Below are 23486 nucleotides of genomic sequence, written 5' to 3'. Positions count from 1 at the left end.
CCACACAGAGTTCTAGCAGCAGACCCATCTCTAGAACAACTGTTAAGAAGAGACTGCGCGAATCAGGCCTTCATGGTCAAATAGCTGCTAGAAAACCACTGCTAAGGAGAGGCAACAAGCAGAAGAGATTTGTTTGGGCCAAGAAACACAAGGAATGGACATTAGACCAGTGGAAATCTGTGCTTTGGTCTGATGAGTCCAAATTTGAGATCTTTGGTTCCAACCGCCGTGTCTTTGTGAGACGCAGAAAAGGTGAACGGATGGATTCCACATGCCTGGTTCCCACTGTGATGCATGGAGGAGGAGGTGTGATGGTGTGGGGGTGTTTTGCTGGTGACACTGTTGGGGATTTATTCAAAATTGAAGGCACACTGAACCAGCATGGCTACCACAGCATCCTGCAGCGACATGCCATCCCATCCGGTTTGCGTTTAGTTGGACGATCATTTATTTTTCAACAGGACAATGACCCCAAACACACCTCCAGGCTGTGTAAGGGCTATTTGACCAAGAAGGAGAGTGATGGAGTGCTGCGGCAGATGACCTGGCCTCCACAGTCACCGGACCTGAACTCAATCGAGATGGTTTGGGGTGAGCTGGACCGCAGAGTGAAGGCAAAGGGGCCAACAAGTGCTAAACACCTCTGGGAACTCCTTCAAGACTGTTGGAAAACCATTTCAGGTGACTACCTCTTGAAGCTCATCGAGAGAATGCCAAGAGTGTGCAAAGCAGTAATCAGAGCAAAGGGTGGCTATTTTGAGGAAACTAGAATATAAAACATGTTTTCAGTTATTTCACCTTTTTTTGTTAAGAACATAACTCCACATGTGTTCATTCATAGTTTTGATGCCTTCAGTGAGAATCTACAATGTAAATAGAAGAAGAAAGAAAACGCATTGAATGAGAAGGTGTGTCCAAACTTTTGGCCTGTACTGTATATATATATATATATATATATATATATATATGTACAGTAGTCAAATTTTTCCATTAGTCAAGTGTTGAAAGTTGACCTTGCTCATATTTGTTGTCCTTGTTTTTAGTTGTATGTCTATTTTGTATACGTACATTGAGAGCAACAAAAGACCACACTCAAATTCCTTGTAAGTGCACATATATTGGCCAATAAAGCAGATTCTGATTCTGAAAATGATGAGCTAAGTTAGTCTTAGTTCTGTGAGTGATCCAGATTTAGCTAGCTAACCCTCTACACATGAACAGAACTTTTATAACAATATATATGTATATATATATATATGTATATTAATGTGTTTTTTTAATCTAACCAACTTTCTCCAAAACTTAGCCTTACAGAGTAGAAGTTTAAGAGTGTGACAAACAGATTTACATCATGATATATGAAAAGGACACGAGTGAAAGTTATTGCTCACCCAACTTTGCTGCTTTGAGTTCCCTCCCCCAAAATAATATCACTTCCTGAAAATGGCTTCAGTAGAATTGTAGCCTTTGTTTGCTTGTTTTTGCGAAAGCGTTAAAGTACTAACTAACTGACTGACTTTAGGGACACACAGTAAATAATAATAATAATAATAATTTTTATAATAATAATAATAATAATAATAATAAAAAATTGATGATAAGTCGTCACCATGAGCTATTTCTTTCTCATATTTTTCCCCACTGTTAATATAGAAATACAAAGAAGCACAGGTGTGATATGTTTTATTAACTTTAAAATAAAACAAATAAAATATTCAGCAGTTCTGCTTGCTACGAGTGCTACATTTAATCAAAGACAGAAGTTTAAATCAAAGGGAACAGAATAAAGTTACAACAATGTTAGTACATCATTCATTTGTTCACTTTCCTTTTGAAAATGTAAATATGCATCTAATACTGATAATAGGATTAAGATTAAAAGTACTTGGTTTTCAAGAACATCTAATATAGGGCCACATGAATATTTCAACTCAATTCGCTCATGATCAGCCCAACCAAATTAGAATATATTGTAAATGATGATGAATTCGATTCAAAATACTGTCCTGCAGTGGCTAATTTGGGGCTGACTGGTTTACAAACGTACTAACACAAGCAATTCATTCACACTCATGAAAGCAATCTAAAAATAATATATTTTTACAAGTTACAAGTATTTATACAAGTTGAAAGACATAAGATGTTAAAATGACTAAATGCAATCATTGTGTCATGCAAAATTGATATTGTGACATTTGAGATTTTATCATCATTATAAATAAATTATTGATGCATATATAAACAATATATATGTCTGAGGTAAAACATGCCATGACATATGATTCTGTCAATGTCACCCAGCTCTATTATCTGTGGCGCTACCACCACCTCGCAAAAATAGTCTAAAATAATTGGAGAACTCTATGTGGTGTTTTTAAAATTGCTTGTTCCTGTTATTTTTTTGTTCCTTCCTTGTTCTTTTTCTAATAAAGCTGTATTTGTCCTTTAAAGGAAAAGGACAACCAGCTTATTTGAAGAACAATAAATCATCTAAGACATGTTTTTACAGGTGAATAACACATTAAAACCAAATTTCTGTGGAACTAAAAATGTTAAGTGTACTGGTATGAGACATTGCACATCAGATAATTAACATTGACGGTAAAACAGGAAACCATATCAGTACGCGATCTCTTAACTCTTACACTGACATATTTTTTAACTAGCCTGTTAACTACAGCAGCATAATTGAAATCCTGAAATTCAGTTATGGCTTTTGGTTTTGGCCCCATCTGGCTACCTCTGTGAACATTTTCTGGGGGTGCACTGCTATAATAATGTTCTGTACAGTGAAATACTGTTTGTAATTGATGACAAAGGTTTCAACTTGATTTTAGATTATTTCCATCTGCTTAGACCTTGAGTGATTGAGACCACCTGTGCGGAAATCCTCTGCCATTGCGTCCTCTATCCTTGATTTCAAAGACTTTCTTAGGATTTGTTTAAAGTCATTCCCAATGAACACATAGAGCACTGGGGTGATGAAGCTGTTTGCTGCAGCCAGGGTGGCCCCCACCTTCAGGCCAGTGTGAAGTACCTCCACGCGGTGGTTCTCCACATCTGACTCTAACAGAACAAAGGTATGATAGGGGACCCAGCAGAAGAAGAACGTCAGGATGAGCGCCGCCATGACTTTGTAAGGCTTGGTTGACTTGATGGTTAAAGTTCTCAGCTTCACGCAGAGCACCGTGCTGCAGACGACTATCACAAGGAAAGGAATCAGGAACCCCCAGATGAATCGAGTCAGTACCACTGCCATGTGTATGGAATGGCTCATGTAATTGGTGTGGCACTGAGTGACAGAGCCGTGGACTGTGGTTTGTCTGAAGAGCAGTGAGGGAAACGTTAGAAGGGCAGAAAAGACCCACATAAGCACAACAATCCCAGATGCTTTCGGCACTGTCCGGTGGTTATGTGCCCAAACGGGAAACAAAATCAATACACAGCGGTCAGCACTAATGAGAACTAAGAGAAACACACAGCTGTACATGTTGAGAAACAGAACAGAGGAGGTGAGCTTGCACAAGACCAGTCCGAAAGGCCAATGTGAGGTGATCATGTAGAATACTTCCAGGGGCAAAACGGCACAGAACAAAAAGTCTGAAATGGCCAGACTGATGTACCAGGTGGTGATGACCGTTCTTTTCATTTTCCATCCACAGACCCAGATCACTAACGAATTTCCTCCAAGGCCAACAACAGATATAAGAATATTGAGTGCCACCAGAACATGTGTCAGAGATGACTGAGGAGTACTGAAAGTCAGCAGTCCAGTTGTGGTGACGGTGGTGCTCTCTGTTTCATTGTCTGGGGTGTAATCGCCATATTCAATATAATCCACATCCATACTGGTTACCTTTCCTAAAACATGAAGCACAGAGTCCTTATTTAGAAACACATTTACATATAACATTTCTTTATCAAGACAATATATTACAGTAAAGTTCATGATACAGTATAATACAGTATATTATAATATAGTTTAGTGTATAAATGGACTCAAGTACTCACGTTATGTCTCGACACAGAAGCAATCACTTGAAAGTGCTTTCTTCCCTAGCTGCAGGAGGCAACTTCTCACTTCTGTTTCCTGGGCTGTGTTAGTGACGAAAGATGAATCAAAATTAATATGTCATGGAACAAGTGAGAATACGCCCTCCTCTCACTTACCGAAAACATACTATTTTGTGTTTTTGGATGAGAACCTTTTCAGCTGTTGGAGTGAGTTCATTTGGCCAAAGAGGTCAAAATAACTGAATAAAGTTATTTTATTACTGTGATGTGTTTATACGGGTATTTCAAGTCTTACAACAGCCTTTAAGCACACTGTTGCAGTATCACAGAGGAGATCCCCTCCACACAACCACAAAAATAGGCATCAACTCACATTCCTTAACCAAGGTTGTGTCTTTAAACCATTTCACCAGAAGTGCAGTGTTCAAGGGTCATTTTCTGTTGTAGTTACTGTTTTTGTTGTACCTCGGAGGGAATTATTGATTTTTTTAACTACACATCTGTAATAAAAAATGGATAAATGTCAAAAATAAAAATGTCATTAGCATTAAAAATTTCTGCCAATTTCTGGCAGAACTCCCAGTGTCTCAATTATGCTCATATCATTAAGAAAAAATAAACCACAAATGTTTGAGGTAATGACCATGCACTTTGACCAATAAACCATTGCGCACATCTGTTTCCTGCTTGCTTTTAAAACCAAATTTGTCATTTGGGAAAATAAGAAATTCAAATCAATTAGAAGTCACCTAAGAAAAGAATAATAGCATCTTATTTTTCACTACTGATAATAGCACTGTGTGTGTTGTATCTTTAATAACAACATACTAACAGCAGACCAGTCTTTCAGATGACTGAGAGAGCCAGTTCAGCATATGGCAGGAAGAGGAAGTTTTCGTCTTGCACATCATAGACCTTTAACTCAGTTTTTCGTCCCACATTTTACATTGACTGTTGTCATGCAGTTTGGGGAACTGTTCCCCAAAAATCACATGATGCAGGTTTTGTAACGGAGAAAAGCTGAGCAAATTATTTTCTGTCAAAGAAAAACCACAAGCCGTCTGACCAGCAAATCTGTAGCATTCTGGTAAACAGTCCGTTGCAGCCATATCATTATAAGAACCCCATTCTGACTGTCCTTTGCTTTATATGACTTTTCAGCTCTGGTGGAAGAAGCATTCAGATCCTTTACTTAGGTAAAAGTACAAAAAACCACAAGATACAAAATACTTAATTGTATTTAGAAGTTCTACATATTCAATTTAAATGGTGAATTATAAGCACTGAAATATACTTAAGTACCAAAAGTAAATCTCATTATACTCTGATACCATGATGTATGCAGTGTTACTGTGTTTCTATTACTGATGCCTTCATGTGTAATTCAGGTTGAGCGAATCTGAACTACTATAAATGGTCATTTGGTAGTTTATGGTGGTGAAAAGTAACATACATTAAAGTGCAAGTGCTGTACCATTTTTGCATATTTATACTATACCTGAGAATTAAAGATGCCACCTTGGACTGTGGGAAGTTGGGGAGGATCTTTTTTTTTTTTTTTTGGATATTTTGGGTAATTCCTGTTATGAAGCAACATTTCTGTCACCATAAATAATAAATTCCTCATATTTTCTTTGAAATGTATATATATATATAATAAATGGCTTAAATTATAGATTAGGGTCTTCTTTATCGCACAAACACAGAAAAGGTCATTTTACATTAGTGACCTTTTTGGTACATGTGTTCAATTTTTATCATGTACCCTGTGCAAAGTAGTCAACTTCTACATGAACCATAAACCATAAAGTTATGAAATACTCAAAATGTGATTTAATTATTTTGAAGGCCACTTTCAACTCTCTCTGATTGTATATATTGTGTGTATTAGGAGAAACTAAGAGTTGTCATTGTTGTTATTATTGTGTCATTTTCATAACTTACTGTGTGTCCCTGAAGTCATTTTCAGTTAGTTGCTAGTTTTTAGCCTAAACCCCAAACAAGCAAATAATAAAAGACCACAATTTCGTCGAGGCCATTTTTAGGAAGCGACCTATTTTGTTTGGAGGGATTTCAAAGGAACAAAGTTGGGTGAGCAATAACTTTCACTTCTTTTTCATGATGTTAATCATGTCACACTCTCAAACTTCCGCCCTCTTTTGTTGCTCTCAATGTACACATACAATATAGACATACAGCAGGTAAAAACAAGGACAACAACGCTGAACAAGGTAAACTTTGACTAATATAAACATTTGACTACTATGTACAGGTATAACCATATAGATGAAAGTGTGTATACATACGTATATGGAGAACACAGTCGGACAATAGTGCAGATGTAGAATGATAAATGTAACAGGTTGCCTGCATACATGAGGTAGGTGGATATGACATGTAGTGTATGCAGCATGTGTGGATTATATTTGACAGATTTACAGTGTGTATTTAGATTATAAATAAATAAATCAATAAATAAATATAACTTACTGGTAAAGCCGATGCCTGGTGTTACCAGGTTATTCCACACAGATGTTCCTGACGCTATGGACTGGCGTTAGGTGTTCATCATAGTGACAACCTGTGGAAACAAACTGTCTTGGCGCACAGTGTTCTATAGCCTAACAGAGAGGAGAAGTTGAAACAGGTTGTGGTCTGCAGTGATGTTAACCTGACAGTTTCCTGACTCTGGGGGTGTGTTAGTCCTGAATGGAGGACAGACATGCAACAATGTTTTTTTTCCCCTGCAGTCCTGACAGTATAATGTAGTCTGTTCCTGTCCTGTCTGGTGGCTGCTCCAACCACACAGAATTGCACCAGCAGTTCCTAGGACAGGTTGAACTTTCTGAACAGGAAGTAGATCCTCTGCTGCTGGGCCTTTTTCCTGATGGTGTTGACGGTGGATGTCCACTTTAGATCCTGGGAGATGGTGGATCCCAGAGACCTGAAGAATTCCACAGCAGACACTATATTGTTTAATATGGGAAAGAGGGGAGCAGTGCTGGAGGGCCATCCTCAGATGGTATACACAGGTATACAGGGTATACCCACTTCTTAGCCACAAAGCCATTACATGGTAAAGTATACCCACTTCCTCCTTGGTAACCTGCCTACCTACTAGTAGTACATCCACCTCATCAGCTACACCACTGCTTATCCTGAAGTCACCTCCACAGTTTTTAGAACACTCAGCTCCACCAAGGTCTGTAGACCAATAAAAACCAGTCCACTCATCACATAAGGATTATTATTGAGGGCCAGAAATTGTCCAACACGCTTTCCTGACAGTTCAACATGTCACAGTTCTTATATGATTAAAAAAATAAGTAAATATATAAAAATCAAAACAAAACAAAATCAAAGTTTTGAGGCTGAAATGTTGCTGCATAACATAAATGACCCTGTTGTAGACTGAATGATTAATTTAAAACAATGAAAGATTGATAGAGCCTACTGAAAATCATAGTTAATTTTAATTTCAATTTTCAACTTTATGTATAAAGCCCAATAGAGACTCCAAAACCACAGATAACCCTTTATTCTCTGAGCATATATAGTGTTCAGGTGGGAAAATAAGGTACTATGAGCTCTTAGATATCACATCATATTGAAGTAAATGTACAGCCTTACTTGAAATAAAATGTTTTGAAACTGGTTTACTGAATGTTCACCATGACTTTCTTATGTTATGAAAAGACGTTGATGTCATTTCAACTGGGCATGCGCAGATATGATTGTCTTAGCCACGCCCCTGTCCGTGACGTAGTGGACTCGAGGCTTTTAATAAGCTCGCCTTTCAAACTGCGCCATATCTATTGACGATCAACATGGCGGGTCCTGTGGCGAAGAAATGTCTCAGCCCTCTGTCCTTCCTCACCAGGAGGCTGTCTGCTCCGGAGTTCATCACCCGGTGCTGCTACCACAAGAAGGTAAAACATTTAGTCTGTTATAGCTTCAACGTTACAGAAGGAGGCCGGGTCACCGTGAGCTAGCTGCTGTCAGGCTAATGTTTACTAATGTTTATTAGCCCTGAGTAGTTACAGCTTGATAACAGCATCATGAGGAGGTTACAGTGTTGACATGGCTCGGGTAGTTAGATGAAAGTGGTTAACCTGGTAGGGTTAACCACAATATGTAATATGCCTGCTGTACAAATGTCCTAAATACATGTTACATCAGTCTGCTGTCATGTGGATTAGCCTATAACGTTATATCTCAAACAAAAAGAAGTGTAACCAGAAGACCAGCTAATTAAACGCCAGCATGTTAAAACTAATTTTATTTGTGTCTTGCTAGCTTGCCAGTTAATTGAAGACGTCACTAATCTGCCCATCAGATGGCCACTGCTTTAATACTGCAATCACATCCGATTAATAAGCTTTAAGCAGTGTGCTAGAAACCTGTTAATGCTTTGTTATAACGTTATACCTGTGGAAGGATGCTGTATTTTTACACAACAGCAATATCCAGATGTTCATTGTAAGTTTCATTATGTGATGTGATTGTCTGATGCAACATGGAGACACAGGGTCGATGATGTTCAAATTAAGTTGGACACAGATGCTGGTAAACAGAGGTGGCTCTCTCTTAATGTTTGAATGATTTAAAACTGAATATACCTTTTTATTGAAATGCTTCTTTAGTTTTTGACGTGCCTGGCTTTAAATTTGACATCCCATTTGGCTGAACTGTTGTGTATTTTTCATCCTTTGGAGATGTACATCAGAATGTTCCTTAAGAAGCTTTAATATCATAAAGAGATTTATTTTACCTATTTTATTGTATACCTTGAAACTTGTTTTAAAAAGCTGAAAGATGATAAATATGTGGATAATTCAATTTTGAGAACTCACAGACATAAACACACAAACTGTTCATACTATAATGTTGAATTTGTGTATTACATGCTGTCCTTTTTAGAATATTTTGTGATATAAACTCAGCCACCTTGTATTGTTCAAGTCACAATGACTCGGCAGAAACCAGGGGGAGGGGGCAGGATGCAGCAGTTGATTTAGTTGACAATGAAATCCGGTCCTAATCTGTTTATTTCAATGTCTCTTACGTAATGGTGAAAACTTGGAGTTGTATAACCGTGATGCTCAAGACGTCTAGACTCCTTTTTGGATAGTGTTAAAACACAAAAAGCCTCCCAGGATGCTGGAGTTTATTTACTTTCCCAAATTTATGTTTCTATTGTGAAATATTTTAAACAGTGTGTTAGAATCCACTTAGACACATTGTTTTTGTCCTAACACAGTGTTTCCTTTCTTCTCTGTCTGAAGGTGGTGGATCATTATGAGAACCCGAGAAATGTTGGCATACTGGACAAAAACTCCAAGAATGTTGGGACTGGCTTGGTGGGTGCTCCAGCCTGTGGAGATGTAATGAAGCTCCAGGTATGTTTGTCACTAAAAATGGATGGATTGCACTCTTATTTTTTATACACGCAGAGCCATTAAGACTGAATTATAGTAACACCATAGTTTAGCTTTGCCATAAAGCATTTTTTCCCATGTTATATTGCAGTTTACTTGAACAGGAACAAGAATAGTTATTTTAATCCAGTGGTTGAAAATGAAATGGTCTCTAGTGATGTTCCTGATTGGTCGACATTAGACAGTGCTACCCTTGCTACCCAGCACTAGAAATACTAGTCAGTTAATCTTATTATTTAAATTATTATTATTTAACTAAGAAAGTAAATATTGTTTTGTTTAGTGAGTTATTGTCATGTTTTGTAGGATAATGTGCAATGTTCATAATGCATGACGCAAAGTGCCACACATTTCAGTGGCATGTATAATACAATTTTATTATTGAATAATATGATAAATGATTTCAAATGGCTCTTATGATATAAACAATATTTTTCCGGACAATGTTTAACCTTATAGATTAAATTGTGTTAAATTTTGACTGTTTTCTGAGTGTTTTCTTATTTTAAGACTATTCAACTTGTCTAAGTTTAAACTTCAATTTACACATCATGAAAAATTAGTCATCAGGAACATCCCTAATGGTCACAAATTTCTCAAAATTGGACTTATTCTTCCTCTGGCATTTGAGTAAAACTCTAAAAAAACTCTCATTTTGACAGATTGAGGTGGACGACCAGGGGAAGATTGTGGATGCCAGGTTCAAAACTTTTGGCTGCGGCTCTGCGATTGCCTCCAGCTCTCTGGCCACCGAGTGGGTGAAGGGCAAATCTGTGAGTGAACACATTACAGATCTTTCGCTGCCTCTTGGAGTGTGTCATGCATGGCTTTACTTATTCTTATTTATTCTGCTCTGCTTATCTCTTATCGTTGACTGGAAAGGTTCCTGTGGTTATTTGAGCTATGTGCTTTTCTTTGCAGGTGGACGAAGCTCTGACAATAAGGAACACTGACATTGCCAAAGAGCTGTGTCTTCCACCGGTTAAACTTCACTGCTCCAGTAAGTTTTCAGTGAAACGTTCTGACAGTGTTCTTTTCCAGACAGCTCCACACATGTATTTAATGTATTTTATTGTTTCTCCTCAGTGCTTGCGGAGGATGCCATCAAGGCTGCCTTGGCTGACTATCGCCTCAAGCAACAGGACCACCAGCAGGAGGCAGTCAGGGCCAGCAACTAAACAGAGCCCTCTCACTCTGAGCTGGAAGCCACTGTTTCCCTCCTGCTGTCAAGATGAGAAGTAGCAGTAGTCCAGCACCCTCACATTCCTGCAGTGTTGATGAGGCACACCTAATATGTTGATGACCAGCACACTATCGTCAATCCTCTGTAGCTGTGTTACACCAGGTGTCATGTATTAGTCTGTGGTCCTCCTGCCCTGTATTTAGCCTGTCACGTAAACGCACAATGTTAAAGCACTGTTTGGGCTGTTGGTACAGTGGTGAGCCTTACTTTTGAGACTGTTATATTTTAAGATGTTTTGCTTGAAGAGTTTAAATGGTGTGATGGAGATATTGATGAAAGCTCAGAGCTGTATCCTATCCGCACCCTAAGCACTGACCTTTTGATATGCAACCTAGCAACGTGGCTTGAAACAATAAAAAGGGTCCACTGGTTTTAAGTGTAATTTATGATTATGTAGTCATGCTTCCTTGACAAGTCTGCAATAAAAGTATCCTGAAACCAAAGCTATTCTCAGGAAGTGGTTTTCTACACTTGACTAATCTTAAACATGCAAATACATATCTGGAAAACACTTGTCGATTAGTGTGTTGCATTTGAGTACAGATGTTTGGGGACCATACCACAAAGTGTTTACTGAAGTGTGAAGAGAGACACACTGAGCAAGCTGCTGTCTGTCACACAAACCACCACAGATCAAGTCACTGTTTTGCAGGTCACAAGCAAGTCTTTGCACTTACGTCTCAAGTCAAGACAAGCAAGTTCCAAGTCTTTAACTTTGAGTTTCTAGTCTTAAACAAGTCATAATGCACTCTTCACCAAATGTAATGCCATTTAAACAACAATAATGATTATTTAAATTACAAAAATCATGAAGGCTTTTTAACAAGTTTGTTAAGACAAGTGCAACTGAATTTAAACATAAGAAAATGGTTCTGACACTTCATTTTAAGATGGCACTATTAACCACCACAGCAGCAGAATGAGTTTTTAACGTTTCTGTCCTGTCTCGCTGCATTTAACTCACCTCATATTCGAAAAATGTCTGTAACTTCCTGTTCTCAAATTGGGCTGGGGAAGGTGTCAAGTGAAAACAATCAAGTCCGTGCATATTCATGAGTCATTGGTGTTAAAGTCTATGTTGAGTTGCAAGTCTTTTTTGATTTAAGTTGACTCTAAAGTCCTCGAATTTTTGACTGTGGTCTGACTCAAGTCCAACTTGTGTGATTCGAGTCATACCTCTGCAAAACATCCCATAAAAAGAAATATATTTTGTACCAGATGCTAATAATGTTACTCTATTCATGTTTATAATATGGCATGAAAGATGCAACCAGTCTGAGCAAAGCAACCACCTGCACTGAATGCACTGAATATAAAAATATAATACTGAAAAAAAGGGGAAAAAATACACCTGTGGTTGGTATTTAGCGTCTTATCTGCATTTCCCTTCATACATCTGTCGTGTTTTTTTGTAAACGTATGCACAAATTGCCACTCCTGGATTCAAAGCGTTCAAAAAATACATTCAGCTGACAGTGTTCGGAGTATTAGAAGGCAGTTTTCTCTCCTGCGATCAGCTGAAGTGTAGCAGAGTCACTGTGAAGATGCAGAGAGGCGGGCCGCAGACTGCTGCCCATTAAAGGCTCTTGTGAATCATCCTCTCCTGGATGAGGCTGCTCTGGAGTCTCCAGCTCAGGGCTTCCTGTTGCTGCTGCTGCTGCTGTTGCTGCTGCTGTTTCACTGTCAGAGTGCTCACACAGCTCCTTTTCCTCAGGGAGACTTGGTAGCTGCTGGTCCAGGATGTTGCCATCTGGCTGAGGGCCGTCCTCAGGACTGTTCTCTGCTACTTTCTGACCGGGGTCGCTTACCTCTGCAGCATCCACACATTTATTTGGTGTGCGCAGCCTCTTGGCAGCCCTCATTATGTCTGCCTGGAGCTGCCTGTGAGAGTCTACTGGCTCACTTTCCTGCTCAGGAGCGGGTTTTTCTGGCACTTCATTAAAGAGTTTAGCACCTCCGGTTTTGTCCCTGTGGTCCACGTACATTTTTGAGGGAAAAGAGGAAGGGTAGTAGGCATTGACTTTGCGCCTGCGGCTCATGATTATTGCCCCACAGATGATAAGGAAGACAAGAAGGATGAAAGAGCCTGCAACGAGTATAAGCAGCATGTTCTCCTCCAGGAAGTCCACGACTTGACTCAGAAAGTCAGTTTCCACATGAGTGGGGCTGGCAGGTGTGGTTTGGTACTCAAAGGAAAGGTTGCTGGTGGGCAGAGGGGAAGTTAGGTTACTGAGCTCTTCCTCGTCTGTACTTCCCTCTAGCAAACTGTAAAAAGGTAGCGGTGTGGCCAAGCTGCTGCTGATGCTGGTGCAAAACACCACACACAGACCGGTCAGATGAAGGGCCATCGGGAGCATGGTTTCCCTCAGGATCTGTAAATAACAGTAGACGTTAGTCACTGAAATGTTTTTGCCATATGTGAAGACCGTCTCATGTATTGCCTTTGACATGTGAGAGCTAAACATCTGTTTTTCTGAAAAATAAAAATCTGGTGATCTGTACTGGAGGTATTTTCTGAATCATCAAAGACTCCCTGTACATCTGGATATAAAAATATTCCATGGAGGCCAGGATAACGTATGTCCATGCTCATGAAACACATGAAACAAACATATAAATATGTTTTGTTATCAGTTATATTTCTCTACATAGATTTTATACTGTATTATATAATGTTTTTCTATGTTTAACATTGTCACAAATTGGAAATGGGTTAAAAAATAATTGTTTTATTGTGCAGCAGACAGAATATTCTGGCATCCAGTCGGACAGAAGACACTTATGGGTAGAAATTTCTTTGTCCCCCTGCCAATAAAAACATGAAAGTAGCAGAGGGCTTTTATTGTGACATAATTTAAGGCATTTCCACCATAAACTGATGCAGAAAATGCACAAATCACTGCATAAAAATTCCCCAGAATGCAGGAAATTACCCCCCAAACTGATGCCGAAACAAAAGCTAAGCCCTTGGTAATGCACATGGGTCTCGTACACAATCCTGCTGAGAAGCAATGATCCATTTGGTGAAACTTCCACTGTACTGTATCAGCTGAGTTCCTGCAAGTTCAGCTGATTGTACCAAAACCAAAATCTTCCCCAGGCGGCAGTCTTTGCTGATTCACCACAAAGTTAAATACGCTGGCTTTATCCCAGCCTGAATCATGGCCTGAAGTTTTTGCTCATTCAGATGAAATGAGGCTATGGAACACACATACTGCACAGTATCAGCAAACCCAGAGCATAGAGTTGAACAGCAGAGGTGTAGATTTTGGGAGAAGGGCATCCTGCATTTCTCCCCTTCGGTAAAAACATGAAAGATAGAAATAAAGAAAGATATTTGCACTCTAAACTGATGAATTGACACATAAAAAGTCACTGGAATACAAGAAATTAAGGGTTCGATGCTCACAATTTTCTGGCAGAGGATGCCTAAACCTCCATTTCATATGTGTCCCCCATTAAACGGCCCTTGAATGGCCCTTTGTAAGTAAAATCATAGTTTTAAGTTCCCCTAGTGGTACAGACATCTCTAAAAAAGGAAACAAAACCATAAATGCATGGCCAGATACGACAAGGAGTACATGGGAAAATATGTTTTTTCCTCTTATTTGGATCACAATCAGCTCTCTGCACGGTCTGTGTGTCAGCTGGCAGCAGCTCCCACACTTCTATCCTTATTCTGCTCCATCTGTGTGCAAGCTGGGCCACATGAGACTCCGCTCTCATCGAGGAAAAAGGAGGAGGGATGTTTCTTTTTTTGTGTTTCAGAATTAATGGCTCAGCCCAGACCAAATACACATGGCCACACATGCCTTTGCAACCAGACACAGGCGGTCGTATGCACACACACATACACACATGGACTAAATCTTCACTCAGCAAAAAGTCCTGTGACCTAGATTCAGCCATCGCTCCCAACCTGAGAATATTTCTAAACTTTTAATAGTCATGTTCTGACTTCCTGAGGCTGGATGCTGCTCTGAAGGCATCATGATGCTGTCACATCAGCCACTTCAAATTGACATGTGAACTCACATCAAGCAAACATCCAAATGCCTCCTGAGTGTGCAAAAACTCTGTGAAAACATTTTACTCACCATCCACTGCAGAAGAAGTGTCTGTGTTGGACTCGCCTCTGATGGAGGATGTGTGAGAGCAGTCTGGAAAAAGTGAACTGAGAGAGAGCACAGAAAAAGAGTAGCAAATGCTCGGCGAGGCCACGCCACTTTTGTAGTTTCAGATTTCAGGCTGGAGGTTTGTCTGGATAGTGCAAAAAAAAAAAAAGAAAAAGATGTCGTTAAGCATGAGGACAAATCCCTCCTTCTGCCTCTCCTCTGTTCTCCTCCCCCTTCAGCTTCCCTGAGTGTCTGAGCTCTCCGGCCTGCACACAGATTGTTCTTGTTAGGTAGGAGTTTATAAAGTGCCGTGGGGGCAGGGACCCTCTCCACCCCTCTCCTCCCTCCCCTGTGTGGCTAACTGGATGTGCTAGGCTGAGACAACACTGGTGGGATGAAAAACAAAAACTTTATGACTATAATAACATCATGAACAAACCCTCAAACATCATCATCAGCAGCATGTGTCCTCTTCCTAAATATTTCTCCATATTTCTGCAGAAGGAGCCTCTGATTGACAGTCTGGCCTCTCCCTTAACCTCAGCCTCTGACACCGATGACAAACAGCAGGCCTGCTGGGGCGAAAAACAGTCGGCTTGTAAGAGAGACCAGCTAATGCAGGAAGAGGTTAATGTTTCCTGTGTGGACAATACACCCGTAACAGTCAGGAGAGAGGGGATTTTCATCCAGAGGCAAACAATTACACTCATACGGTGTGTGTGACCACTTCAGGGAGAGAGCATGACTGACTGCGTATGAGTGAGCCCCAGTGTTGGGGAGTAGTAAACTACATGAAATTAAACCAGTAGTTTAAATTCATTTTGCAGCAGCTTGCTGGTAGTTCAGCTTTATTCATATTTTCACTGTGATTTAAGTGGTTAAATTATTTTTATGCCATTTTTGTGTAGTTAAAGGTCCAGTGTGTTGGATTTAGGGTGATATATTTGCAGAAATGCAATATAACACATGTTTTCTTAAGTGTATAATCACCTTAAAACAAAAATTGCTGTGTTTTCATAACCTTAAAATGAGCTGTTTATATCTACATAGCTGTAGATATAAACAAATATTGCCATGTTGCACCGCCATGTTTCTACAGTAGCCCTGAACAGACAAACCAAACACTGACTCTAGATAGGGCCATTCGCATTTTTGCATTTTCATGTTTTTTATTGGCCACTGTAGTTAGCAGCCTCTCTGTGATGGAAAAACACATTTTTGAAAATATGAAACTGCTTAATTCAGTGTTTTTACTGGTTTTAATCACCTGGTCCGTTTGTTTGGAGGGGAAGGCACTTCTGTGGATCATTAGCTGTGTTTCCACCGAGCAGTTCAGTTCAGTTCAGTTCGGTAAACATTTTTTCCGTTTCCACTGTAAAAAGTAGTGGATGGTACCAATGGGACCGCTCTGTACCGTCCCCATTTTGGTCCCCCCTCTGTTGGGGTACCTAGCACACAGATCTGGTACTAAAAGGTGGAGCTGTGAACACTGCAGTCTGTTGATTGGTCAATAGAGGACGGTCACTCCGCTCAGGGCTGAGTTGTGGCTGGTTTTGAGGCTCAAGTAACCACTGGTCATACTGTGGAGTTTTATTTGTAAACTGTAACTATAAAAGGAAAGGATGTTTTGCTGCCTCTCGCAGCAGCTGGAGTCTGAGAAAAAACAAACATAATTCACTGGGTCGACTGCCAGTGATTTTTAAGGTGGAACGTTAACTTGTAATGTTACTCAATGTATGAGTTGACGAGGTGAATCCATCTGCACACCTTAAATTTCACTAACAACTTTGACCATTTTATTAGTTTTTTATGTGACATAGACTTGTAGTAATGAGTGGATCTTAAAGTGTTTATATACATTAATTTCAACCGGGATGGCATGTATCCCAATCCTCACTCAGAGAAGAAAAAAAGCATTGTGGAGCATTGTTCCTGTGGGCACCGGCAACACTAAACCCCTGAGCTCTTCTGAGAGGGACTAAATGCACAAACCCACTATTTTTAAATATCTCATAGAGAGAGACAGCAGCCTGTTTTATTTTGTTTAGAAAATGATGCATTCTGTGGACGATAAACAAGGTGCAGACTTCCACCTTTGTCACCAGTAATGAGGACATACAGTGAGAGCTGGATGGAGCAGTGAGTGACAACAACCCCGCCCACATTTGAGAGTATTGATTGCAGTTGAGACTCTAGGGTCAAGTTGTCATGTCTGAAGGGTTAGTTTTGGTTCCAAAGGTACCATACCGAAGTGTTTGGTGTAAACAGGGCTATCCTACTCCTGGTAATACCCACCTGAAGAGTAAACACTGAAGCCATCCTAACCAGGAGCTCATGTTTGGTATGTGGGAGAAGTTTCAACTGGTTGCAGTTTGAAATCCTCACCAGTAGATGTCACTAAATCCTACACACTGCTCCTTTAACTACTGAAACTATAAACAATTTTGGGCCATAAAAGGAAAGAAGATTTTTAGCTTTACTTCTTCTACTTACTACTTCTCTATTGTATTGAAACCCCTTTGATCACAATTAGTCATAAGCTGACATTCCTTGTACTTTCCCCATGGGGTATTTTCAAGGGCGTAGTTAGGTGGGAGGGGGAACACATATGAAATGGGGGTTTGGGGGTCCTTTGCCAGAATATTTTGAGCGTCAAACACATCATTTCCTGCATTGTTGAGAATTTTTATGCAGCAATTTGTGCCCTTACTGCATCAGTTTATGGGGTTTTTGTCAAAATGAAAGTGGGGACATGTCCCATGCCCCTGCCCAACCCCCACCTGTGTACATGTTGACGCTTATGGTAATAAACTCAATCAAGTGTCAATTTATGCTGGTATGTGACCCTTTTGTATTATAGTTTGTCATTATACTTTCTAATTTGTATCACATGTTCATTTAATCATTTTTACACAGTAGTTTGAACCACTTTTTCTGTGCAGTTTTAGTAAACCAAACTAGATTCTCCCTACGGCGGCTTAGCTGTGATTCAGCTTCTTCCAGTGTGAGGTAATTGGCAGCTTGCAACACTGCTCTCAGTGTAGCTTCCCCAACACTGGTGAGCCCTTCAAATGATCGTGTATGCGTAGAAATGCATTTTTGGCAAGTCTGCAGTGTTTGTGATAGTCAAGACAAGTCTAACTTTATATGGTCATCAGGAGCATGAGATGAGGTCCTGCATCCTCCAGGTTTACATTCGTCTCAGCTCTGTTGATAGTCACCGATGTCTGTTTCAGTTGCACATAGCTCGACGTGAAAAAAAAAAAAAATCCCTAATAAGCATTCAGGGCTCTGTTTTCTTTTTGCAGGAAGGGAAGTGAATATGAAATCCAGTCCAGGGCAGAAGAAAAGCCTTTTATACAGCCAGTCATAAATAAGGGAACTGACTTAGTCCACAGAGTGCTCAGTTTTATTATGACTGTTTACAATTCAGAGGCACATAATGGAACACCTTTTTTCACCTAGAAAAAAACCCAGAGCCATTTTGCGATATATGGTTTCACTTTTTTGTTCCTCTCGTCTTTGTTTTTCACTTCAGCTCTTATGTAGAACATTTTCAGCACAAACTTTATCTACAGCCAAATCTTTGATAACCCCTCATTTTACAGGTCTGAAGTCTTGAAGGTGGCGGCAGTAATTATGGGCAAAAATACAGAATGTGTTCAACCGGTAAACTATCAGTAATCAGTTCTTATTAAATGTTAAGCTACTCTTTTTTGAATAAATCTTCTTGGCTTTAAAATGAGTGGTATTTTCAAGGATATACACAACTAACTAAACTAATATTTGCTGTACTTTGTCTCTATTTCGCTGAAACGTTGTACCAAATTACATAGTTCTTGCGCATAATTGCAATACCAGACCTGTAAAATAAAGCATTACCAAGCCGTTAAAAAGGACATTAGTTAAATAAATTATCACAATACAGAAGCTGCATCTCTACGTGCACATAAACAGAGCCACATACCGTTTACCATTAATCATATTACAGCGTTCACACAATGAAGCCTCAATGCAGCCAGAATAGCATCTGTGAACTGAACAGTGTCTGTGAAGAACAGTAATCCCCTGACAAAACAAGCCTTCCTGTCTCCCGTCGCTAAGTGAAATACCATCGGTGCTCAGTTCAGGATGTTAAAAAAAAAAATCTTTGATCTCTCTCCTCATCCTAACTTAAAGTTTCTAGTGGAGGGTGAGTGTGAAATTATGCAAAAAGTCTTAAGTCTTGCCTGTAAATACGCACTTGATGGCCTGACGTCACAGAACGCCCCATGGGGTTAATGGTACCTGAACATGAAAACGTAACAACTTTTCTGTGTGTGTTTGTTGGTTTTGTATCTCTTCCTCCAGAGGAATAGGGCGTGCAGCGATGCCTAACCACCAACATCAAAGGGGAAGCATGAGTGTATCCAAACAGCAACTCTTTCTGCGTCACTGACATCAGACAAATCAGTCTTATCAGAGGTCTGATGATGACAATAATCATATTTCCGTTTAAACAAAGCGGTCATTCTCTGGAAGAAAGCTGCTGAGGGTGAGGTTATCTCCTATGTCCTCGTCACTGTCTGCACCACCGTGGATCACCAGGACTCCGTTACTGACTGGATTGCGTTGTCTCGTGTAGGTGTGAGTCCTCTCGGGCAGCAGGGCCGAGATGCACATCATCTCCGTGGCCGGCTGAGGTTTCCTGACCTTGTACTTCCTTGCTGACAGCTTAGTGCAGAGGATGATGGTAGTCACCATGAAGATGGTGGCCAGCGCAGCCAGGGAGGAAACGGCGATGAGGCATTTCTTCACTAAGCCTCGGGGGGAGCAGGGTTGGGCCTCGGTGCTCTTTGAGACTTCACGAGGTGCTGCTGTGGTTGCCGGAGCTGGTTTGGTGGTTGGGACTGGCAACCTCTTGGTCACATGAGGGATCAAGATTCCTGCAGGACTGGTGGAGGCATTGGTGGTGGGAACATCAGTGGTGGAGACAGTGGCGTTTGAGTCATCGGTGGTGAAGACATCAGTGGCGGTGACATTGGGGTTTGAGTCATTAGTGGGGAAGACACTGGTGCTGGAAACATTGGTGGTGGAAACAGTGGGGGTAGAAGCACTGCTGGTGGAGTTCGGTGAGAATGAGGTGGGGTGAGACTGAGTGGTAGAGCTTGACTCTGCTGAACCAGCTGATGTGGAGATGGGGGTTCTCGTCACAGAAACGTGCCGTGTAGTCAAAAGGTCGGTACTGTTAGTGGATGTCTCACTTTTTGTGGAGTCGAACACTAGCGCTGTCTCAGAGGTGGGGTTAGGGGTCATTATGGTTGTAGTAGAGGCTGAGGGATCGCTGAGGGTCTGGATGAAGACTGGAGCCAGAGTAGAATTAGCAGGAGAGGTGGGGGAAGCTAACTTGGATGTGACTTCAGGCTCAGTGGTGGGTGTGTGCTGCGGCGAAGACACGGCCACTGTTGCTGAAGCTGCTACAGGAGCTGTTGCAGGAACAGTGGTGGGTGATTGCTGATGTATCTGATTCACTGTAGGGATCGCTGTCTCTATGATTGTCGTGTTGTGGGAAGGATGTGTTGCACCTGCAGCTGTGGTCACTGCTGCAGTGGTATGAGGCAATGGTGGACCTGAGCTGCTTGTCACTGCTGCCACAGTGTTCATGGCAACCAAACCAGAGGCGCTGTTTGTGCTGTCACTTCTGTGAGTGATGTTTGCCTCTGCCACTCTGGGTGACGCAGTGGTCTCTGCTGGTGCAGCAACACTAACCTCCGCAGGTGTGTGAGTGTCAGTGTGAGGTGCACTGATCATCTCCTTGGTTGTCTCCTCCGGTTCAGGGGTTGATGTACTGTTTCTGGTCCCTGGGATCGAAGCACTCATGGACTCCATTGAAAGCAAAACAGAAATCCCCCACAGTAGAGCCAGAGACGTCTTCATGCTTAGTAGCCTCATTGTTGCTTCTGAAATGACAGAAACTATTTAAATTTACAGGTTACAATACAAGAAGTCGTAATAAAAAGACACACACAGAGGGAAAAACAGTGTCATGTGTCTGCTAGTGACATCTTATGATGACACGGTAATGAGTCTTCTCCACACCCGTTGCCACATTCTCACAGGAAAAAACACGTTTTTAGTAAATCGAAAACGTTCTTAAAAGCAGTCTGTACAAACACAATCCACAGTTAATGTCTTATTTTTAATTTGAGATCTGTTTAAACTACAGCACAAGTTTCAAAATCAGATGTGTAAATTTTGAAATGTAAAAGTTCAGAAAACATTAAGTAAATAATGTTGATAAATCACCCTCCTTTGTAAGAGAATCCCCACAGAAGATTACATTCTTAGGGAGCAGGTAGTAAACTTAATCCAACACCGTTACGTAAAAGGAAACAGCAGATCACAAAGCAGAAACATATAACCAGAGCGTAGATTTTAAATGTGTCCGACCACAGAGAAACCGGTCAGTGTCTTACCTTGCTGCTGGTGAAGCACAGGGCTGGACATGAGGTTAAAACCACATAAAAGTTTAGTTCGTTTCAGCCTCTCTGGGAGATGAACATCCTCTCTGACATGCTGACTGCTGACTGATAGAAGAAACAGGAAATGTTCACACTCACACACTTAAAAAAAAAAAAAACACTCTATATAACATTTCTAGAAAAGCCAGATACAGACAGTCACTTCCTTAGAAACGCACAGCTTTAGTTTGCATCAATAAGGAAGTCAACTCCACTACGAGCTTCTTTTTATTTCCCCACGTTGGCTAAGCTGCCATGTTTTAACATCTCCTATATATTATTGGTTATTATTAGATGTGTCTTACCTCACTGATGGAAAGCTGAGGTCAGATGCTGTTTGCTCTGCAGGTCCTGATGTTCTCAACACTACTTTATATAAAGCAGCAGGAAGTGCTCAGTTCTGTAAAGATGTCTCTCGAATGTCAACTTCTGATCACACTTCTGTCTGAGATTACAGCCATCAAGTCATGTGGGTAAAAAAACCAGTGGACCACAGTGACAGATCAGCTACACGAGGACGACATTATGTGTGTCACAGTGTAATACATGCAGAAATAAAATGCGCTGAAAATCAGAAAGTCCATGTAATGAATGGATTAAAATGCTTCGGCTTGGCGTCCTGGCTTTAAACAGTGATGTGCAACAACAGGCAAAATACAAAGTTTGGACTAACACTTTGTACCCTGTGAGGAAACAGAAATGTTCTTCTAGTGTGGAAATCATAACTGTCACTTCCTGTACTGATGAATCACACTGAGATGTGGTTGCGAAAAAAAAAAGTTAGGCCTACAAAAAATAGTGACATGAAAATAGTCTTGTATTTGTTTTTAATGTTTTGAGCATAACACAATTAAGTTCTCAAGTTTGAACCAGATGCTGCTAAGAGGTCATTGAGTTATTAGCAGTTCAACCAAGGAAACATGATCCTATATTTCATTTTAAAGAATGAAATTGAAATGAGTATATGTGGCACAGCAGAGGAGCCAGTGTTATCCAATCAACATTTTAATGTCCTCTTTAGCTCCATCATCAGGCGAGACATTAAGTAACAGCCAACTGAGAGGTTTGCAGGCTTTGATGGAGAGTGTGAATCAAGTTGTGTTTGAACTGAAGCCATTAGTTGATTAGCTCATTAAAAGAAAATTAATAAGCAACATTTTTGATTACAACCTGTTTAAGTAATTTTAAAAGCTTTGTTTGCCTACAGACTCTACATTCAGTTAATGTAGAGTCTGTATATAGAGACTATGGACGACATACTATACCATGACTTTTTTAAATTAACTGGTGCAAGCTTCTCTATTGTGAATATTTATTGGTTTTGTTTGTATTCTATGATAGTACACTGAATATCTTTGGACTCTGGTCCTGTAATCTGTTGCTCTGGAAAACTGTTACAGGTATTTGTCACTATTTTCTGATGTTTTTTATTCATAGATAAGCTGAATAATCAAGAAAACTGTTGGTACCCTCTGTACTTACCCTTACCCTTTTCATGATTTTTGACCACATATGACTTTTTTCTTGGTTTGGGACGACATACTATACTATGACTTTTTTTGACAACATACTATACTATGACTTTTTTTTCATGATTGTGGACGACATACTATACTATGACTTTTTTGACAACATACTATACTATGACTTTTTTTTGACAACATACTATACTATGATTTTTATTCATGATTTTTGACGACATACTATACTATGACTTTTTTGACGACATACTATACTATGACTTTTTTTCATGGTTTTGGACGACATACTATACTATGACTTTTTTTCATGGTTTTGGACGACATACTATACTATGACTTTTTTTTCATGATTTTGGACGACATACTATACTATGACTAGTTTCCATGATTTTGGACGACATTCAATACTATGACTTTTTTTGACGACATACTATACTATGACTTTTTTTTCATGATTGTGGACGACATACTATACTATGACTTTTTTGACAACATACTATACTATGACTTTTTTTGACAACATACTATACTATGATTTTTATTCATGATTTTTGACGACATACTATACTATGACTTTTTTGACGACATACTATACTATGACTTTTTTTCATGGTTTTGGACGACATACTATACTATGACTTTTTTTCATGGTTTTGGACGACATACTATACTATGACTTTTTTTCATGGTTTTGG

At 40.0% G+C, this 23486-nt stretch overlaps 4 protein-coding genes across 5 annotated transcripts; 1 reads left to right on the top strand and 3 right to left on the bottom strand.

Annotated features, from left to right (window-relative positions):
- Positions 1-1667: 1667 nt before the first annotated feature.
- LOC117269450 (chemerin-like receptor 1) lies at positions 1668-6523 on the bottom strand. Of its 2 annotated transcripts, XM_033646469.2 has the most exons (3): positions 6505-6523; positions 4012-4095; positions 1668-3861 (listed from the first exon to the last, which is right to left on the bottom strand). In XM_033646469.2, the coding sequence occupies exon 3, from the start codon at positions 3845-3847 to the stop codon at positions 2834-2836; it is 1014 nt and encodes a 337-aa protein (XP_033502360.1). In that variant the 5' UTR covers positions 3848-3861; positions 4012-4095; positions 6505-6523; the 3' UTR covers positions 1668-2833. The 2 variants fall into 2 exon arrangements, with proteins under 2 accessions (XP_033502360.1, XP_078018278.1); XM_078162152.1 differs by lacking the exon at positions 6505-6523 and having other exon boundaries at positions 4012-4248.
- A 1242-nt stretch (positions 6524-7765) lies between these two features.
- Positions 7766-11138, top strand: LOC117270205 (iron-sulfur cluster assembly scaffold protein IscU-like). The gene is made up of 5 exons (XM_033647723.2): positions 7766-7943; positions 9300-9413; positions 10115-10225; positions 10374-10452; positions 10539-11138. The coding sequence occupies exons 1-5, from the start codon at positions 7842-7844 to the stop codon at positions 10628-10630; spliced, it is 498 nt and encodes a 165-aa protein (XP_033503614.1). The 5' UTR covers positions 7766-7841; the 3' UTR covers positions 10631-11138.
- On the bottom strand, positions 10732-15088 carry tmem119b (transmembrane protein 119b). Its single transcript, XM_033647722.2, has 2 exons — positions 14793-15088; positions 10732-13067 (listed from the first exon to the last, which is right to left on the bottom strand). Exons 1-2 carry the CDS (start codon positions 14793-14795, stop codon positions 12183-12185), a joined length of 888 nt encoding a protein of 295 aa, XP_033503613.1. The 5' UTR covers positions 14796-15088; the 3' UTR covers positions 10732-12182.
- Positions 15089-18197: 3109 nt separating this feature from the next.
- On the bottom strand, positions 18198-21976 carry selplg (selectin P ligand). The gene is made up of 3 exons (XM_033646690.2): positions 21616-21976; positions 21266-21376; positions 18198-20749 (listed from the first exon to the last, which is right to left on the bottom strand). The coding sequence occupies exons 2-3, from the start codon at positions 21294-21296 to the stop codon at positions 19305-19307; spliced, it is 1476 nt and encodes a 491-aa protein (XP_033502581.2). The 5' UTR covers positions 21297-21376; positions 21616-21976; the 3' UTR covers positions 18198-19304.
- Positions 21977-23486: the final 1510 nt, after the last annotated feature.

Source organism: Epinephelus lanceolatus, chromosome 19 (genome assembly GCF_041903045.1).
Source record: "Epinephelus lanceolatus isolate andai-2023 chromosome 19, ASM4190304v1, whole genome shotgun sequence".
In the NCBI taxonomy this organism is placed as follows: domain Eukaryota; kingdom Metazoa; phylum Chordata; class Actinopteri; order Perciformes; family Serranidae; genus Epinephelus; species Epinephelus lanceolatus.
Note: the sequence above shows the minus strand (reverse complement) of the source record. Positions and strands in the feature narration are given on the sequence as shown.

Bases quoted from the DNA above. Each gene is read 5' to 3' on its own strand.
- LOC117269450 (XM_033646469.2), bottom strand. From the start codon at position 3,847: ATGGATGTGGATTATATTGAATATGGCGATTACACCCCAGACAATGAA.
- LOC117270205 (XM_033647723.2), top strand. From the start codon at position 7,842: ATGGCGGGTCCTGTGGCGAAGAAATGTCTCAGCCCTCTGTCCTTCCTC. The intron at 7,944-9,299 runs GTAAAACATTTA...CTCTGTCTGAAG, and splicing joins GGTGCTGCTACCACAAGAAG to GTGGTGGATCATTATGAGAA. The intron at 10,453-10,538 runs GTAAGTTTTCAG...GTTTCTCCTCAG, and splicing joins GGTTAAACTTCACTGCTCCA to TGCTTGCGGAGGATGCCATC.
- selplg (XM_033646690.2), bottom strand. From the start codon at position 21,296: ATGTCCAGCCCTGTGCTTCACCAGCAGCAAG. The intron at 20,750-21,265 runs GTAAGACACTGA...CTGTCATTTCAG, and splicing joins TGTGCTTCACCAGCAGCAAG to AAGCAACAATGAGGCTACTA.